The 20,921-nt window shown below is 37.9% G+C and overlaps 3 protein-coding genes across 20 annotated transcripts in view; 1 reads left to right on the top strand and 2 right to left on the bottom strand.

Annotated features, from left to right (window-relative positions):
• LOC5504909 (rho guanine nucleotide exchange factor 12) overlaps positions 1-849 on the bottom strand; it is a 49,682-nt gene extending 48,833 nt beyond the window's left edge. For all 17 annotated transcript variants that reach the window (XM_032373236.2, XM_032373242.2, XM_032373238.2 and 14 more), the window contains exon 1: positions 457-849. The gene's annotated coding sequence lies outside the window, so the exon portion shown is untranslated. The remainder of the gene's footprint in view (positions 1-456) is intronic.
• Positions 850-3,307: 2,458 nt separating this feature from the next.
• LOC5504892 (serine/threonine-protein phosphatase 2A 65 kDa regulatory subunit A alpha isoform) lies at positions 3,308-18,250 on the bottom strand. Of its 2 annotated transcripts, XM_032373269.2 has the most exons (21): positions 18,090-18,250; positions 17,892-17,982; positions 16,572-16,618; positions 16,186-16,239; positions 15,467-15,517; positions 15,248-15,338; positions 14,627-14,717; positions 11,680-11,746; positions 11,075-11,263; positions 10,473-10,520; positions 10,198-10,312; positions 9,454-9,524; positions 9,128-9,213; positions 8,995-9,043; positions 8,557-8,608; positions 7,928-8,184; positions 6,121-6,201; positions 5,678-5,820; positions 5,189-5,280; positions 4,740-4,788; positions 3,308-3,899 (listed from the first exon to the last, which is right to left on the bottom strand). In XM_032373269.2, the coding sequence occupies exons 1-20, from the start codon at positions 18,165-18,167 to the stop codon at positions 4,781-4,783; spliced, it is 1,761 nt and encodes a 586-aa protein (XP_032229160.1). In that variant the 5' UTR covers positions 18,168-18,250; the 3' UTR covers positions 3,308-3,899; positions 4,740-4,780. The 2 variants fall into 2 exon arrangements, with proteins under 2 accessions (XP_032229160.1, XP_001625764.1); XM_001625714.3 differs by lacking the exon at positions 4,740-4,788.
• A 263-nt stretch (positions 18,251-18,513) lies between these two features.
• Positions 18,514-20,007, top strand: LOC5504899 (F-box only protein 36). The gene has a single exon (XM_001625731.3). The coding sequence runs from the start codon at positions 18,631-18,633 to the stop codon at positions 19,261-19,263; it is 633 nt and encodes a 210-aa protein (XP_001625781.1). The 5' UTR covers positions 18,514-18,630; the 3' UTR covers positions 19,264-20,007.
• The last annotated feature ends 914 nt before the right edge of the window (positions 20,008-20,921 follow it).

The raw sequence follows: 20,921 nt of genomic DNA, 5'->3' as shown, positions 1-20,921 counted from the left end.
AGCTGAATTTTTGGTGGTAAATAGTGCTCTGTTATGGAGCAGATAGCGTAGTGACTAGATCGCATCCAACCTCTGTCGCCTGTCAGATAGCCTGTCTTAAACCAGTTAAACAGAACCAAAGTAGAGCTATTCAAAGAACAAGACATTCCATCAGAGTAAGAACAAGGGAATTTAAGGGAACTTAGAGTAGAGAATATTCCAGTATTCGACGCAAGAGAGAACGCCGCTCTCATACCAAAACGTCGTCGTGTCTCTCCATTTTGCCGAATCTCGACTAAGGAAACTTGCGATTTCCGCTGCCGTTTGCTAGATTTGTAATAATATTCCAATTGGACCAACAAATAGCTATCTGCTAGAGAGCATGGAAGTATAGCCTTAACTTGGAGCTGCGATGCGCTCCAATTCAACAACGAGTAATATCACAGTCGGATGGTACTTGGTTTATGTTGACCGTACCTTTCTGTCGTAGAGTGCGCACGCTCTCGGCACATACCGTCTCCATACTAGATTTAATTCATTTGGTGATCCGGTGCTCGACCAACAATAAGCAATAGTAACTACTTCAGCAAAACACCGCCGCACTACAAATCTCAGGTAAGAATCGGACCGAGGCACCAGGCAGAAAAGCACTGCTGCAGATTTTAGCTCACGCGAGCCAGAGTTGTTGATTAGTTCTAATACTACTCCAAAACCTTGGATGTTATTTCAAATGTTGGCTAAAATTCTCAGTTGCTCTTCCCAATGTATGCGGTCGTTAAACCAGGATGTGATTTGCAGCTTTATTGCCATAGACGAGTCGCACAACTTGCAGGATGTGTTCGTCCCAAACCAATATGGCGCTTGCCTAGAACCCCTGAATAACATCGAGACGCCCCGCAGATCACGGCAGCTACGCACGTCACGTGACCACAGCTTCATTCCGTTGTAAAGGGTTAAATCGACTAAAACGGAATAAAGTTTTTCAGATAAATTGTTTTTAAACCTAGAAAACCTGCGGTTTGTTATACAGTGATCAAGTAACAGGTTTGAATTCGACAAATACTTACTTTTTTGCAATGAAAAGATGCGCTAATTCAAATTTGGGACCATGTATTTTTTTGTTTCATTTCGCGCGCACTATCTCTGCCTTTCGCTCAAACCAAAAAGATGTTTTAAGGAAATATACAAAGGCGGTTTGGTAGAAAAGGCGAAAAGGGACGGGGAATTCTGATTGGAGCTTGGGGCCAATACATATTTTATTCACTTTGAATTAAGAGGTTTCGGCCATTCCGGCCAGCTCTTACTAGCAGATATAGGTGCAGCAGCCGCATGTCGCTTACACCATGAAAACATGCATGAACACTTATATTTTTTTAGGTCAAGTTAAAAGAATCTGATCGTTTAAATTCTTTTACTGTCAAATACAGTTGCTTTTTGATTTATAGCACTTTTCGGTTTATTTTCTTTTAATTTTTTTGTAATGATCTTTTTTTTCCAGTTTTCTATTGCGCAACTTGAGGAACTTGAAGTAAATGCAAAATAGTGCCATGTTTTCGTCTAAGGCCAACCAAGACATAATTGGGACTGGATAAAAAGTGAATCACGAAATTATGCTGACCACAACTTCCCACGCGTGTACAACACCAAAAATCTACGTTTGTAAAGACTTCTATGAAGAAGATAGTACGCGGGAAGGGAAGCGCATCTTTCCCTCTCATTTCGGCTCGAAAACACACATGGCATTACGTAAGCTAAAAACGACACAACTTGTCCCTGTATTGCCGATAAGACCAATTGCGCAACACGTGAAAAAACAGTGAAAGGGGGAAGTGCGAGAGACAGTTAGGAAGTCCATGGAGTGGGAAAGGTCCTTGTGAAGTCAAAACAAAGCGAAATTAGTGCACTTTCACGCCATAACACACACGAACGTGCTTACACCAGTATTCGAAAACAATGTGCCCGTGCGCACTGCGTACCTCAATTAACAAAATAACAGGAATACCCAACATTCTCTGTGAGGACATGTTGCAATATCAGCTGTCAGGCAGCCTTCGGCCTTCATAGTTATTTTTGATATCATTAGATACATGTCAAAAAACATCCACAAAAAAAGACACAAGCGCTTGAAGAAATGGGGTTTGGGGGGGAGGGGGCTCATGGCTCATGACTTCTGACAAGAGGGATCATGACTTCAGACATGAGGGGTCATGACTTCTAACAAGAGGGATCATGACTTGAGACATGAGGGGTCATGACTTCTAACAAGAGGGATCATGACTTGAGACATGAGGGGTCATGACTTCTAACAAGAGTGATCACGACTTCGGACGAGAGGGATCATGACTTCGGACAAGAGGAATTATGACTTCAGACATGAGGGATCACGACTTCTGACAAGAGGGCTCATGACTTCAGACAACAGGAATCATGACTTCTGATAAGAGGCATCATGGCTTCAGACGTGAGGGATCACGACTTCAGACAACAGGGATCACGACTTCTGACAACAGGGATCACGACTTCTGACAACAGGGATCACGACTTCTGACAAGAGGAATCATGACTTCTGACAAGAGGGATCATGACTTCAGACAAGAGGGATCATGACTTGAGACAAGAGGGATCACGACTTCTGACAAGAGGGATCACGACTTCAGACATGAGGGGTCATGACCTAAGACAACAGGGATCTTGACTTCAGACAACAGGGATCACGACTTCAGACAACAGGGATCATGACTTCTGACAAGAGGGATCACGACTTCAGACAAGAGAGATCATAACTTTTAACAACAGGGATCATGAATTCTGATAAGAGGCATCATGGCTATAGACATTAGGGATCACGACTTCTGACAAGAGGGATCATGACTTCAGACAACAGGGAATGACTTCAGACAAGAGGGATCACGACTTCTGACAAGAGGGATCATGACTTCTGATAACAGGGATCATGACTTCAGACAACAGGGAATGACTTCAGACATGAGGGATCACGACTTCTGACAAGAGGGATCATGACTTCTGACAAGAGGGATCATGACCTAAGACAACAGGGATCATGACTTCAGACAACAGGGAATGACTTCAGACAAGAGGGATCACGACTTCTGACAAGAGGATCACGCCTTCTGACATAAGGGATCACGACCTCTGACAAGAGGGATCATAGCCGATGACAAGAGCGATCATGGCCGATGACTTCTGAAAGAGAGATCATGATTTCTGACAAGAGGGATCAATTTTCTTGACTTCTGACATGAATGTTTATGGATGGCTTCTGAGAGAAAAGATATTTCTAAAATAATAACAGAAGGCAACAGCGAGCTTTTTTTATTATATGGTTTTTATTCGTTCTGTACGAGGCATTGCTGCCTGCTATTCCAGTTATCCCTGTATTCTAACCCGTAGAGGCTATGCAATTCGATACCTTAGTGAGTGAACATTTCCCAGGACAGCCATGGTGTTAGAATACAAGAAACTACAGTACAATACTTATACAATACAAAATAAGCTAGAACACAATAATTAAGTTCACGCATTGAGCGAGTCACTGAAATTCGTTAACACGCGAACTGCCGCGCAATTTTGAGGTAATTACAAAATCTGCGTAATCGTATATCTGTCACTATATCCATGAAATGAGATTTAAGCTAAAGAAACATCTAGTCCTACAGTCGATGATAAGAGCTGTACAATAGGGGGCGTTGAAGCTTTAGAGAGAAGAACACCGTTCCAAGGGAACAGTTTAGATATGCTGTTGTAATACAAGTAAAAAATGCTGCAGTACTACACTCGGGCATATTTCCGGTAGTGTCTGGTAGAGAATGAGGTTCCACTTCCTGGCACCTGATGGTATGCTGTCCAGTTATCCAGCACCTGGTATTGACCCACAGTATATAGGCCAAGGGCTCAGAATGCTGTAAAGGAAAGCACAATTGAAGCATGGGACCAAAGGTACAGCTACGGCTAATTTACAACGAAATAACCATTCAATGCTGCTAGCATACAACGCCATCATTGTTGGGATAAAATGTTTAATAGAATTTCTGGGCCAAGCAATGTTATGTTGTAGGTACATCACGTATCTCTTTTCAATTTTATTTCTGTGATCAACTATTCAGCCTTGGACATACGGAAGCCATTTCGCAAGCACCAGACGTCAAGTCAAGAAAGCAGACAAGAGATACATACGGACAACGCACTAAATCAACAACAACGCAAAACTAAGAAACAATTTGAAAAGTATTCAATTTTTGGCTTAGTGTTTATCGGTATTTTTCAGTGACAGTAGCTAAGAAGACGATTCTTTTTAGCTACTGTCACTGCAGTTGTCATAGATCTAAACTTGCGACGGATGCAAACTTGAAAGAATACAAAAGTCATGACTGACGTCCACCAAAAAAAAAATGTGACTCGTACGAAAGGAACGGGGTGCACGTGTGACTGAAAACGAGTGTAACATGAAAATAGTGGCCACGCGGTAAAGCACAACACACTGTGGCGCAAAAAACGACAACTACAGATATAACACACTATGCCACACAACACACATGAATATATATCATTTATATACCAGAAAAAAAATAAACAGTAATCCTTGATAAAATTGACCATGCGGTAATTAATAGGATTATATCATCAAGCATAGTTACAGTAGCAATCAAGCAGAGCTAATCCAGCTGTAAAACTTTTTTAAAGCTGTATCTTTGGACAATGATAAAATGACGAACGCCTAGAGGACCTCACACGCAACCCACCTCGCATTGAGTACTACTCAGTCGTTCAGCTAAGATTACATTCACATGACTGTTGAGTAGACAAACATTATCACATATAATCAGCAATCCAATAGCCAAATCACTACAGAATTATCAGTTCATTTGTACGTTGATTGCTATTCTAAGTTCCAATGTCCACCTCAACTGTCATGTGAAAAGTTTCCTTTGCAGCAAACAGGAGGCTAAACTTAACAGCATTTATAAAAAGAGCAGTAGTAGAGTGGTTGAGGGAAAGTACACAGTTGAATGCAGAACTATAACTTTCATGTAAAAAAGTCCCTTAACAGGGAGCATAACTCCTAAACCAAGCACTAGGGCGGTTTAGGGCGGTACAGGAGAAAATACAGTAGGTCCATAAAGAATGTTTGTAGGACAGTACACAAAGGTTTTATTAGAAAACAGAAAACTTTGTGAAATTAGGGAGTTACCTGTGAGAGCCTCCTGTGCAAAGTACTTGACGTCCACATCTGCATCTGCATTCAGTTTGTCCAAACACGGCTTGATTTGTGCTTGAATGGTACTGTTTATGCAAAGATGGCCTCTCATAAGCAACACAATTCTTACATAAATATCAAGAACAAAGATCTACAACTCCATAACAAAATCTCTCTCAAGTTCCTATTTCACAAATTTCTATTTGAATTGCGTGGTGTATACAAAGATAGCAAAGGTACAGCATGTATTTTGGTATTTACCAAGTTTTGAATATATTGTTTAACAAATTAATTCATTCACTTGATCTCTGTTGTACCATTGAGTAAGTATATAAAACTGGTTTAGAATAGTCATTACAAATTTAAGCAAATTTTACTTCAATTACTTCCAAAAGAACTTTTCTAATAATCTTCAATCGAATCAAACGTGTGCAACACAATTGTAAATATGAAGGACAATCACAAGGGTCACCTTAAACTTACCTAGCATCTAAAAGAGGTCCTATTTTCTGCAGAGTTTTAGCCACATTGAACCGGACATTAGCTACGTTGTCAGTAGCCAGATTAAGAACAACAGGAAGCATCAGTTTGCTAATATTCTCCGGCCCACAAACATCAGCCAACACCTACAAAATAAGAGGTAGAATAATGATTTATCATACAAGGAAACACAAACCAACATCAGTGTGAATCCACTACAAACTCTTTCAACCTAGGAAAAACGCAGCAAATCCAAACACATTTTGCTGGCTGGGAAGTGGTAACTATCAATTGGATTATGGCTTGTACAAATTAAAGCATGTCTACTGTACATTTATCAAACTCAATTTCCCTATAACCAACAGACAACTTCTTCTTTCTTAGAGACAACCCTGTTTTTATACCCCATACTGTACAACAGACAGAAAGATAGGTTGAGTACGTACACTGACGGAGTTGAGGGTGGTGAGTCGATGAAGGTAGTTTGGCTCCCTTGCCATTGCCAGTACTTTGGGAATCACTTGTTGCTGAAGAAGATAATTTAAGGAGGCTCGTTAGTAATTCTTTATAGCCTTCTTTTCAATTTACTCGTTACAAACTTGACGTCTGGTAGTCTCAAATCTTATCCGATTTCATTTATGTTGTCGGAGGATGATATTCAATCATCCTATTTTAATGTGCTACTGTTTTATTTTATTTATCGGTAACCAATTTAAAGTTATTAAACATATGAACAGACCAGCAAAACCTGTTGAAAATGATCTTTAAAGTAGTCTTACTGAAATAATTTACAATATGGAAACTTTTTATTACTCACATCCCCCTTCCCCCCATTCAAAGTTGCTGTCTAGGGTTGTCAGTAAAAGAATCCAACATTGATTTGGGGAGGGAGGTTTGGAGGGGGAGGGGAGGATATCAAAGTTACTATGCTACCTATTTAGATTTCTATCTGAAACTGCATTTAAGGCATACAAATTTTCACCAGTTTTGTCGCTGATTGTCTGAAAATGGTATTTTTCGAAATGTCACAGTTTTGTTATTTTTGCGAAGCTTTTAAGCAAATTCAGCAATAAGAAGGCGTACTATTATACAATAAGCGTAAATTAAAGGCTATTTCCATTGGTTTTCGTAGCAAAATGGGATGTTATAGCACAACCATAAATGTGCCTTTAAGCCGTAGTTAAAGCAAAAATGACTTCTAGCAAGCGAATATAGACCCTGAAATACGGGCTTACGTTAAGCATCTGAGATTCGAATTGAAAATGCCTTTACTAGAGGTTGCCAAACTAACCAGCATTGCATCTGTTTCTCGTATGGAAAAAGAACATTTCCGAGGAAAGAAGACAGATTCCCGGAGAAACAAAGGCGAAAGGCCTTGTAAGCTGAGCGTGCGGTAATGGAGAAGGATGTAGCGAAATATTCAAACCCAAAGAGAACGAGAGGAAAACTTCACTGCGAAATTGTCGCAGCTTTGGCTAGTCGCTCTTTCAGCACAAATTCAAACACACAACGCGAAACCCAGAGACGTAAATCGGCAAGTACGAAATTAAAGAGAATTGAAAGCTTTGCTACAATTTTACTTGTTTTATTTGCACATAGTAGAGGAAACTTATTATGGTTTGCAAATTAACAGCTTGAATTGGACTGAATCGTAGAAGACCGATTGACATCAGTGACAAAGGCGCATGCGCACGCTCAACCCACATGGAAGATTTTTCTGAAGAAACTAGCTCATATATACAGAAAAGGGGTTTTAATACTGAATGGTCATTGGTTAAGATTATTCATTTGAACTCTGCCCATAGGAGCCTTCAAGTGAGATAGCAGGGGCAGATCCAGAATTGGATGGGGGGTGGGGTAAGTGGTCCAGTGGTTCTTGGTATGTCACATAGATCTAACTACTTCATGCTGTATTGGATTTGTCGTGAAAGCAAAGTCAAGCAGGCAAAGGCACATGGACAGTACCTCCCGTCCCTCAGATATTTATTTTCTTCAAACAAAGTGACCTTTCATTTTTTTTTTACTCAAAAAGGGGGGTTGATATCCACCCAATCCACCCCCCTGTATCTGCCCCTGGATAGCTATAATGAAATATACAATTGGCTCATTTTAAATATTGCAAAGATTCAATAAAAGATTATTTCCAAGATGTGTGTAATGCTGGTTACTATTAGCAAACTCATCCAAGCCCTTCTTGCATCACAAGAAGTCATTCATTAATCGACTGGGAATGATGGACATGTGTGGCTGTACCTGAGCCCACTCCGGGCCAAACTTCTCCACCAATTTCTTGAGGTTGATTGCGGCAGCCTCACGAATGGAGCAAACATGGTCAACAAGCCATGACATGCAAAGAGTGTTGAGTTTCTCATCAAAGAAGTCCACCCCTAGCTGTCCTGCAAGGAGGGGCATGTACTCTATGATGGCCAGGCGAACACGCCACTTTGTATCTTCTGCCAACTCGACAATCGCAGGCAGTAGGGACTGAGAGAGCTGGTGAACTCCAATAACTGCAAAAGAAGATAAAATAAATAAGTAACAGTAAAGCTAATCAACCTCCTTGCAGCCTGAATGCTGAATCACAGAACGCAGATACTCGTGTCTGACCATAGAACACCTGATAACCGTTTTTCCCATGGTACTATATCCAGAATCAATCGATTTCATATATATACTCACTTTTCTAATGTTTTTTAAATATTTTGTGGAGTAGCTAACTACAGTGGAACCTTTATACAGTGATAATCAATATAAGAACACTCCCAATACATCCATTTCTGTTCCTGTCTATCATAAAACATAACAGCTTTTCTGCCCCTTGCCACATTGTTATGTCAAGTTTCACTGTATCTGGTATTCACAGATATTTAAGTGAGCCTCACCTTGGTTGACACAGTCCAAATTAGAAATAATGTTCAAACGAACTTCAGGGAACTAGAACGGATAAAAAAGAACACTATATTTACAGGTTGACGAGCAACATGGCTAACTACATAGACATTATCAAGAGTGTGTTTAGAAGCATCCACTCAAATCCATCCATTTCCATTGGCAAAGATCGAAATTAGTTAATAACATAAAAAACTTTATTTTAAGATTGTTATTTTGAAATTTCTTCAAATTATCTGTCCACCAATTTAGGATGAAAACCACCATAAAGGTATGGCTGACAAGGGCTTTTTCTTTTGCAAAGGAATGAATCCAGGTCAATATAACAAGCTCAAACTCCAAGAATTTAACCATTAAGTGATATGACATTACAAGACCAAGACCAAAACAAGTTGTTAACTTGCAAAAAAGCATATATGAAATGAGCTCACCTCGTCTTTCAACATGGTTAAGAACAGTGGTAAGAGATGCTCTATTGTGCTGCAAACAGAGAAAATGTTCGAATTTATTATAAGTCAAATGGAGTAATAAGATCTTTGAACTTGGTTTAGCCTTCAAACTCACTTGTCTTTTCCCAGCAGTGGTGAGAGACCCATGATGACAGAGGCAAGAGCTGATTTGACATGTTGATTGGGATCTATCACTAATTCCTAAAAAGGAAAACATTGAAACATATGACAACATGTAACAACATCATGTTGAGCGATATGGTTTGTTACGTGGCAAGTTGATTTGAGTATAAGTGAAAAATAATGCGGTGCAAATAACTAATGAGGGCATTGTAAGACAATTTTGTAAGACCTAAAACATATTCCTCATATGATAATGATGGTGATGATTATTTGTTTATCAATAGTCTTTTTGCAGCTTAGAGCACTTTCTAATCATACCTTTACACATGGTAAAATGTTTGTCATAAGCACAGACTCTCTGATGTCAGATGACAGGCTCTCTGAAAATTCTAGAGGGAAAACATGGGAGAATAGGTTCAATATCAGGAAAAAGGATTCAAGTTTTTCAACCATAAAACTTATAACTTATCTATATATTAGTCACTTATAACCTATATACAAATTAGTCAACCAGCATTTGAAGTAAAATCAGGCAACCGGACTAAAGAATCAAGCTAGGACATCAAAAGGTACAAACAATGGCTGAGAATTAAACCCAGAACTCGGATAAAAGAAGTCTCATATTCTAGTAAGGGTGTCACCTTGCCTCTCTTTCCCCCCTCTTGTATCATCCTAGGTCATACACTTGACTTTACCAGTAGCCCCTCCTATACCTCTTTATTATCCCTGTCACATCTAACATCCTTCTGTATCATCTCTATGTCATACACTTGACTTTACCAGTGGCCCCTCCTATACCTCTTGTATTATCCCTGTCATATCTAACATCCTTCTGTATCACCCCTATGTCATACACTTGACTTAACCAGTGGCCCCTCCTATACCTCTTGTACCTCTTGTATTATCCCTGTCATATCTAACATCCTTCTGTACCATCTCTATGTCATACACTTGACTTTACCAGTGGCCCCTCCTATACCTCCCTATGTCATACCTAACATATTTACATAACAATTTTGTCACCTTACAATTCTTCTGTATCGTCACTATGTCATACAGTACCTTTGACTTTTCCAGCAGCTGCAGCCCTGACTTCAGCCTCACAATCTTTCAATAAAACTTGGAAAGCAGGAACTAGCTCAGTCTTGGTAATCTCTGGTCCAACAGCCTTTTGTAACTAAAAGTAGAAAACAGATATATTTAATTATATTATATTTTTTTTAAATATAAAGTTGTAACTTCAAAAGCAAAACTTGAGCATTCTTTAATTATCCCAGATCAAATCTGATCCCTAAGTCACAGAAAATAAAATCACATTTTTCTAATCAGTCACTCACTTCAGTTATTTTATCAGCGACCATGTAACGCACTCTCCATGACTTATCCTACAAAAACAGAAACAAAGTCAGAACAATAACAAATCATACACACAGGACAAAAATGTCAGAACATCTGTTTAAAAGATGAAGGTCAATTGAGCCTCCATTTTATCCTCCTACAAAATACCAAAAGACTCAAAGAATCCATTTCAATCGGCTTATTCATTCAAGTGACTGAGAAACTCCCAACCAAGTATCAGACTTCAATCATGGATGGTTAGTTTGGAGTTTTCTTACACATGAATGGTTGTATTTTCAGTTGTAAACAATATCAAAAGAGTGGTTGATTGACATTCTATAACGGCCCTGAATCTAACTTGAAATCCTATATAAATGATACAGTTACTACAGCAAACTAAATGTACTTTAATCACTGTAGAATTCAACCCATCCTACAATAAACATGACTTAATTCTACTAGATTCTAAGTACAAGTAAGCACAGATAGATTTATACTTTTAAAAATGATGAGATTTAAAAATACTAAACCAAAATAAAAAGAAAGCATTGTGGCACAAGTCAGACCAATGGACTTTAAACAACCAAGATGACGTTCTTACATAGGCAGCAGATTTGACTGTAGGCATGAGTATTGAATCCTTGTCTTCATGAGGAAGCACTTGAGCGATCTGTGGGCAGTTCTCAACAGCTAAGAGTCTTACTGAGTCCTGTTCATCTGATGAGAGGTTTGTGAATAGCGGCACCAGCTCAGACTTGACAAACTCCAGTTCCATCACTTTGGCAAATTCCTGTAGAAAGAAAGTATATAGTATTAAAAAAAAACAATTGGGGTATGGATTGTATTGTCTGTTGGTATTGAGGTCCAGAAGATATAGTGGAATCTGGATTTCACGATATGCCTCAGGATCGAAAATATTGTTGCATTGTAGCCAGGTCAGTAAATTTTAATTTTATAATTATTAATTTAAAAAATCCAAGAACAGTCACAAAACAGATAATAACATTGCTGTGGCACCCCTAAAGGCAAAGGAATTTTCTGCCATCCTTTTTGCATTTTAAATGAAGAAGTTTTCTTGATGCCTCATCATCCTGGTTGATTTTTCATACATTTTACTTTATTTTCTAAATTGTTAAATCCAGTTTCATAAAATTCAGGTTTCACTGTAGTAGCTTAGCTTCTAAGAACAACTGTTGGTTTTAATACCCCAAGTTTTCCTGCCGCAGCCCGCCTGACCATGGGAGTGTCATCATTACACAGGTTACGGAATTGACTGAAAATCATAATGTAAGTTGTCAACAACAGTCAGAGACCATTTTAGTAACAAACTTTTATGGGCAATAGGCAACAGATTGACTTAACCCTGCTAGTAGGGCTTTCTTCCAGTTTGTTTCTATCAGTTCACTTATCTGTGCTGCATCTGTTTTTTGTTTTTTTTTCGCATTCTGTTTTGTTTGTGTTTACAGGAGAAACTTCTACCAACAGCTGCTACCAAATCCCTTTGAGCATGCGACTTAGTCACCTCCAAGTTTTTGGGTTAACCGATTGACAACAGAAATTTATAATCATAGTTGTGACAGCTTTAAAAGATTGATTGAATTAATTGATTGAACTCTTACCGCTATATGCTATGCCCCTACCCGTGCGAGATGGATTCCTAGGTTTTAAGGAATTCCAAGGTATTCCTAGAAATTCCCTAAGTTTGATCTAAAGGTGTTAACAAAATATGATTAAACTCCCTAAAAATTCCTAGGATTTCCTAGTATAAGCAGTAGACCAGAAAATCAGAATAATTGGGATTAGGAAATCTTAGGAATTCTTAAGAAGAAGATTTGAAGCATTCCATAATATTTAGGAACTCGTAGGAAATTCTTAGGAAATCCTAAACGAACATTTTTATCACAAGAACAGACCTCACCATACTTGAATATATTGTAAGCTATACTTACTTAACAATAAGAAACGTAATCAAAGACAGGCATTGGACTCGAACACGAGTTTTATGAGGTCTACTTTTTTTCAGAATTAGTACTACATTGAAAAGAAAGATACGAAGGGTGATAATTGTTTTAAAATCTTAGATCTGATTTAGAAATAATATATATTGTTTCTAATAGAAATGCTACTTGAGATTATAAGAAAAGAAGTCCCGCTTTGCAGATAGACCGTAAAATGAAAATGTACCAGGCGTCCTTTGCTTTAGTGGTCGAGAGGGGCTTGGGCCCAAGACGCAAAACCATAACGGTCAAATGAACGCCATTATCATAACCTCCAAACGGATAGCCGTTTACTTCCGTCTTTTCTACGTGAAACTCACCTATTTTAAGGACTTGATGAGCAGAACATGGATTGCAGTGAAAGGTTAGTGTGCAATGGGCTTCATAATGTAATAGGATCAATAATAAATGTGATTTCTGTGACCAACTTTAACATAGAATCATCGTTTGTGAGAGGACTTCTCGAACTAGATGTGTTTTGTGATTCTTTTCTTCTTAACACTACTACCTTCTTATGTGTTTCTCTTAATACCTTTGCAGGACATTTAATGATAGAGATAGCAAAATGTGCTTGAGCTGCAAAGCCAGAAAAGAAAGAAATTTGAGGTACATGGAACGTATCAATGCGTGAATAGCAAGAATCGGATAAAAACTTTTCAAACTGATACACTAATTCACTGAACTTACATATAACGTTTCTATCTTTATAAACTGTTGCTTGAAGCACAAAATTGGCTAACTTAGCTTAGTGAAAACCTAGTAATCAGTCTTGCACCTAAAATTTGTCCAGGTATGTATTTTGAATATCCAATACTACTGTTGTAGTTCAGGTTCTTGTCCAGATAATATATTATTTTTAATATTCTGATCAGAGTAAAACCCTGCAAATGAAGAACCTAGTTATCTACCCTAGTTATCATGCTAACCTACTAGGGTTCGAATTTAAATGGTGCATATAGGCTTTAGGCATCTAGCTTCTTATCTGAATATACAAAGTTATAAACTATGACTATACAAAGATGCCTATTATAATGTAGCTAGTATCCTTTTTTCCTATACCATTTTGCTTCCATTTTGTTTTATACTGAGGCACTAGGTTTGCTTGAATGAGGTTAGATTATTTTAAACATAATACTCATCCAAATGGGTCCCACAAATATTAGTTGTGCTGGCATACATGGGACTGGTTTTCTAAGTCCAAGATTTTGCAAAAATAGACAATAGTCTTGTTTATGTGAGTTCTACTTTATGTTTGTATTTACAATCAACCTGCAAGAAAATGCGATGCACCTAAACTTTGAATAAAAAGAATCTTAAATGCTTTCATTGTTTGTGGTTTGGTGTTTGTCATTTCCTCTGAAATTCTATATTGCAATCCTAGGAATTCTTAGGCTTTACAAGCAATTTTCTTCCTAGGAATTCCTAAGAAATTCTTAAGAATTTCCTAGGAATTACTAGGAAAATCTTAGGAAACTCTTGTTTGTTTTGTCCCAATTTACCATGAAATTTCAAACCTCATTCCTAGGTTTTTCTTATGATTTCCTAGGAATTCCTAGGATATCCTAGGATATTCCTAGGTTATCCTAGGATTTTCCTAGTCCACCTCACACGGGTACTACTGAGCTCAAGCGTGATTGCTTTTTAGCAACAGAATTCAGATTAGCTAAGAGTAGCTGCAGTGTGGAATTTTAAAATACAGGCCACATGGGAAAATTCCCACGGTAACACAAAAAATAATTCTTCTCATGCTCAATAGGATTTGATAGCAGCTATTGGCAGAGGTTTATCGGCACACACAAACAAACAAGAACACGAAAAAACAGAGATGAGACACAGATAAGAAACAAACAGGAAGAAAGCTCTGCTAGCAGGGTAATTGATTAAAGCCTAAATGAGTCAAAACTTTACAGCATAAAAATTCCTTATACAATTATTGGAAGGGGAGGGAAGTGTGAATGAAAATTTGTTATGTGAATACCTTTGCCCCAAATAATTTGGTAACAGTCGTAGAAGGCGATCCCTTCAACCTTTATGAGTTCAAACTTAGAAGTGCTCTCTAAAGCGATTCTCTAGATATGGCTGATTTGTATTTATAGGGGATTTTTAAGCTATACGGTCAATAACAAACAAGTTGACAATTATCTACAGAAACTTACACTCTTAGCTCCGCCTTCATATTTGCATTGATACGAGGGTAACACACGGAGAACAGGCCACATGCTGATGTTCGGAGGGTAAACCAATCACCTGAGGGAAAATATATATATTTGATCATTTCTCAATGAAAATGGTGAATGACTGAAAACATTTAAATGGAAAATGTTGATAAAGATAAAACATGCAATGCCATTTATTGGATCTTTTCTATTTTATCAAAGGAAATGACATGATTGCTGTAAGAAAAATTCAAATTTGAAAGTATGGATAAGGTATCATCTGATTGTTCTCAAAATTATCTGCATTATATGCATATTTCTTAATAATTCAAATTTACAACAAAAAATAAATAAATAAATGTTGCTACAACTTCCTGTGCTAACAAAATGTTGAAACATCATTGCTTATTCAAAGATTGATAGCTCAGTTGCACTAACCAAGTAACCAAGTAACCGAGTAACCAAGCCCTTTAAAAAACCTGACCATGCCCCTTGAAAAATGACTTTCAGCCATAAGCATAGTTGGAGGTTTTAAGGATCATTCATATCAGAATCATTATAAAAAACATATTCTGCCTGAATATGTTGCTTCATAACGATTCCAGTTATACAAAATAGTACCTTGTGAAAGTCGCTTTAGGAGGGGAACAAAATGATTTTCTAAGTCTTGTGTTGAAAGGTCCGCAGATATAAGTCGCAGCGATTCTACCGCCTGAGATAGAAAGAGTTGAAAAAGTGTTAGCAACATCTGGTGTAGTAGTACAGTATTTTCTGGATTTCTTTTCTTGATACAGTATTTTCTTGATTCATGTTGAATCATACAATACAAAACAGGCCTACCTTGTCTCTAACAACTGTTTCCTCAACTGTAGCTAAATTTTCAAGGGGAGGCTGTAAAATCAAACCAAAATTAATCAGATCTTCAACAAATACAAATGCACCCCCCCCCCCCCCACCCCACAATGGCTGAAAGTCCACTTTTGGTTCTCAATAGACATGCTTTTTGAAGACAAAACTAAAAATCATAAGCTAGATCACTCTGGTATGTAGCCAAATCCGACAATAAACGTCCCGTCGAGATACTACAAAGGCTTTAAAAAAACTTTTTTTTGTTCTTTCGGAGTTGGTTTGCACTCCCCCCCCCCCCCCCAACCCCCGGAAAAATTACGTCCACTTTTTCTGATTTCACACCTCCCAAGAAAAGTCCTGGGTACGGGCCTGTAACTACAACTCTGATGAATGTCACTAAAGGCAATATGACTTCCGCATGACCATGTTTAGTCTGTGCTTGTAATCCAGCACTCTAACTGAAAGGAGTGGTAAGCTTTCCGAATTAATTAAATAATGTTAACTTGTTAACCCATAAAAACTATCCAATTTTGGTGGTATTAAACTGTGTAAAAAGTCTACCAGGTGGACAATTTTGGCAAAAGGTTGGCATTGCATGTAGAGAGAACTACTATGCAAAAGAAAGGGAAGATATTTAAAATTGGATTGATGGAATCCACCATAAACACAGAAAAATATATTTTGTAAAGGTCATCTACACACTAACTGACCAGTAAACAGTGAGCATGCTCAGGTCCTCCAACAAGTGGTGTGAAAGTTCCAAGCTGCAAAATGAGTTACCCACTGTTAACATCAAGCAGAAATGATAATAACAAGAGATAGGGCACATGATAATGAATTATTTGAAGGTAAGGTTTGTGACAACAGTACTCATACAATTGGTTAAATGGATGAATTGCCATCATAGAACCCCAAAACTTTTTCAAATCAAATTTGTTCAGTATTTTCCTGTTGTGAAAGTCTGAAATCAACATTTGAAATTACAATGTTTCTGCTATGTTGGGGGCAAGGTTATTCCTATAGAGGGGGTAAGAAAATGGGAAAACTAAGCAGGGGTATACACTGACAGCAGAATAACATGCAGTGCAAGACTTGCCTGACTAGCTAGAGCTAACAGCACCTCATCCTCATCGTATATTGTGTCTAGAGAAAAGATATAAAGAAGTTTTGGTTATAGGTAGTACAATATTAAATTAAAATTTATTTACAGGAGGATTCAGAAGAGCAAAGACAGCAGGGATTATTTTAATTACTTGTGAACTATATAGATCTTATTGACAGAATATGGTGTCGCCCAAGAATAAAGCCTGAGGGCTAAAAAAAATGGAAAAATCTGAGGTTCTATAAGTCCCCTATAACAAAAGCAGGCAAATAAGATATTAATTATAAAGAAAATGAGGGCAATAAAATATCTATAATAAAGTGATTAGAGAAAACACTTTATCGCTAATAAACCAATGAGGGAACACATAGCATCATATCTGCATAATATTTTATTTATTGCGCCTTCTGAAGGGGACAAATGATATCCAGAGCATGGTTGGTTGACTTGGACACCTTGAACAGTACATTTCTAGGATTATGAAAGACCCATAAAGACAGAAGCTAAGCATATCAAGAGAACAACCAGTTAAATCTAAAGTTAAAGGTTAAGGGTAAAAAATCAAGGGACAGTGTATTAACCTCATAAAAAAGGGTCTTGAGCTCAAAGAAAAGGTTTCAAAAACCTGGGGCTGTAACCCCTAAATTAACATTAAATTTACAGTAAATACCAATACAGAATTAGAAATTATATTTTACACAGTATTTCATTCCACGCGCAAAAAATTCACCTTAAAAAGTGTGAATAACGTTATAAAGAAATTACTGTAAATATGATTAAAATGGAAGTGTAGGAATAAATACATTTATTGTCATCTAAAAAGGGTGGTATTTGACAAGTCTATTTACGAGGGGAATGCAAATGTTTCCGGTTGTATATTTACAAAGTACCAGGATAAAAAGACTTGCAATTGAAATAATTATATATCATACATATAAAAGATGATTTCAAGTGAAATGTGGATTAAAATTCCATTGTACTGTCTAGGTCTTGTGTACCCAAGTGTATGGTCGTTTGTATTGTACGCTGGGAGGTATGACATTTTTGTGATGTCGTTATCAGACATTCAGAAATGGCTGAGAACAAGTCAAATGCTGAACCATGAATCGAACAGATTTGCAAGCAGAGCAACATACACAGGGTTTAAATGGATTAAGGGTACAAAAATCTAACAGACGTTGGAGATTTTGAAATATTATTCTTACGATTTGAGCTGCATATGCATTAACCGGTGAAACCGGCGACGAGTTCTCATCTTTCATGTACAAAGACAGGCTTAAAAATACCTATAAGTAATCTTGATACGATATTTACCTGTTAGGAATGGAATGAGTTCAGTTTTCGTCCTCTCCACGCCTAAAGCCAAAGCGATGGTCGACAATTTCTTGATTGAATTCAGCCTCAACTGAACGATAAAAGAACGACTCAAATTATTCCCCTTTCAGAAGAAACCACAGCTTGAAACTTGAAGTTAGAGCAAAGAATTGTTATTTAGTTATCTAACAAAGCTACCTGTACATCTTCATTTCGCAGTTCGTCGATAAGAACAGCTATAGGATAGAGAGAGTCGTCCCCGTCGCTCGACGCCATGTTGAAATCTTCCTTTTACCGACTGCAACTCGCGCTCAGCACACTGGGGGCCTCGTTACCAATTGAAGGGCCACGGCCGGGGGATGCAAACAGCGAGATAATAAACCTAGTAGGGGAGAGAGCTCACCGCTAGCACAATTCAAATTAAGATAATTTGAAAAAAACAGCTCATAATAAATGTAAAAACGAAAAATAGTCTAAGTCAGAAGGAGTATTTAAATTGCCCTTAAAGTTAGAATTAAGGTTGACGGGTATTTGAAAATATTCCGACTAAGTGAACAAATTGTGGGGGTGGTAGTAAAAATGGAAATGCTCTTCCCTGAATGGCTTATCATGTCAACGCGCCTGAACCCAGACCTCGCTCGACCAATCAATGGCGGTTGTTTGAATGTTGATTTCTCGTAGTAACTGGTGTTACATTTCGTTTTGCTTGACAAACATCGAGATTTGCGTTGTTTAGACCATGAATCTCGGACGCCATATCTATCTGGAAAAGACGGCACAAGCGCCTTCACCAAGCAAAGATTTTCACCAGTTGATCGTGCAAGACGGAGAAGTTCTTTGGAGAACATGGCGCATTTCGGCTCGCAAAGATCAGCGTTACATCCCACCTAGCCAGCGTCGAGTCCCTTGGGAAGATTTCGATGATGATGCCCTTACCCAAATGGACATACATCGTGTTTTTGGAGACGATACATTGCGTCTAGTCCATTCCCTGGTTTGTGGGGACTGGCTTGTTCGACTACCTTCGAACACAGTAGTTCACATTGCAAGTTATCTCGATCTTATTGACGTCTCGCGTTTGGGATCAGTTTGCAAGTTCCTTCGAAAAGTTTGCTCCAGTGATGAGCTTTGGGAAAAGATCTATAGATCACACTGCGACACTATAACTGACGAAATACGCGAATTAGCAAAAGATGTTGGCTGGAAGAAAGTGTTTTTCACCAATAGGTTACAACTCCAAGTTTTGATGAAAAGAAAGAAGGACAAAGAAAACGCTCTCAAGAAACGAGCGTCGGAGCTGAAGAAACAAGCAGAGATAGAAGAATCACACCATTCCTCTGCTTTCCTAACAAAAAACAACAACGATGACTGAATGGAGACATACATGATCAATTTTGTATTTTATAGTAATCTCCTTCAAAACCACTTGTAGTTGTTATATATTCATTTTTTGCGTGCTTGTGGTTTGTACCATATTGTTTTAGGTGTTAATTTGTTTTTTTTTGAAAAGGCGTGAAAAAACATCAAGTACAATTAACCATATTCGTTCAATCGCTTATGGTATGTGGCGAACAATGTTACAATACTAGGCTTGTTGTATTGACCTAGTCTAGTCAAACCCTACTCTGATCTAGTAATGGATATTTAAGACAACAGCAACAATTTACAGACTAAAGGCTCTTTGCTGAAAATCTGATGGAGTGTGATGGGTTGTGATTGGTTGTGGTGGGGTGATGGGGTATACTGTTGCATTTTCTGTAGGCATTGATTCACTGTATATCTGAGCAAAGCTAATTTTTTATTTTACAAGAAATCGTGAGCTGTGATGCATCACAAAAAAACTAGGCCTTTCCCAAAAAAAATATATTGTGCATGGTATAGTCAAAAGAATTATCACAAGGTACCAATTATAATTTTAGTGCCATTATGGTTTTCTGCCAATAAATAAGTGCAGAATTATTTCAGGGTTGCACTGCCATGCATTGAGTTTTGTTGGTACAATTCTAATCAATTTGAATTCGAGTTTTATTCACCTGTAAACTTATAGATAACATGTATAAAATACATAGAAGTGATAGAAAACAATTTATTTGAAATATGTTTTGTTTTCAATCTGTATAGTATGCGGTAATTAGAATATAACAAATATTCTTAAAACAGTGATAAAGTAGCTTGTGTAACTATGCCAACAACAATAATTTAAAGTTTCAATTAACTAATGCTCTCTTGAAGCTTGTTCTATGTTGAAATTGATCCTTATTTCACTTTTCTTTTTATGCAGATTCACTTGAGGTATCTTTAAAAGTATGTTATGCAGGCACTCATGAAAGTAGCTAGAAAATTCTGTCCGGGTGGGGTGGTGGGTTAAACACTTACTCATTCCTTGTATTTGATACTTAGGTGTAGGGTTTGCAAATTGACCCTTGGACATAGCCATAGCAGGGCTCAAATTATTGGGGGGGGGGGGGGCATAATACAGAAACATTAAGAAAACATTGGGGGGGCCTACTGGTCATTTTCTTATAATTTTTGAAAACATTGGGGGGCATATCCCCCCAGTGCCCCCTCCCCTGCTAAGGCCCTGTTGGAGGAGCACCTCTGCTAGCTACAAGCATTTCTCAGGTAAAAAGATGGCTATGCCCTGGACATGACTATAAAGCCTGAGTGAAGTTAATTTTAACACTGGTATCCCACTTGTTTCAATTACAAGAATTGCCCACAGAGCATCCTTGGTACTGCCCTGGTTCCAGAATCTTAAAAGTCTCTTTATTTTTCACTGGCCACCAAATAGAGAGATATTTGAGGTTCTGAGACCAGGTTACCTTGGTACTGCAGAAAGCTGGAAATAAAGGGTCCTGAGTATTTTTGGTTCCCAGTCCACAGAAAAACGAACTGAAGTCCCAAAGGCCTTGTGTGTATTTATTATGTAGGTAGATGTTGCCAAGGCATACAGAAAAAGAAATATTCAGATTTAGTCATAGCTAGTAGTCTACTAGACTCTTAGTCACCTATTAAATTTCAGGCAAAAGG

The sequence above is a fragment of the Nematostella vectensis genome, chromosome 9 (assembly GCF_932526225.1).
Source record: "Nematostella vectensis chromosome 9, jaNemVect1.1, whole genome shotgun sequence".
NCBI classification, from domain to species: domain Eukaryota; kingdom Metazoa; phylum Cnidaria; class Anthozoa; order Actiniaria; family Edwardsiidae; genus Nematostella; species Nematostella vectensis.
Note: the sequence above shows the minus strand (reverse complement) of the source record. Positions and strands in the feature narration are given on the sequence as shown.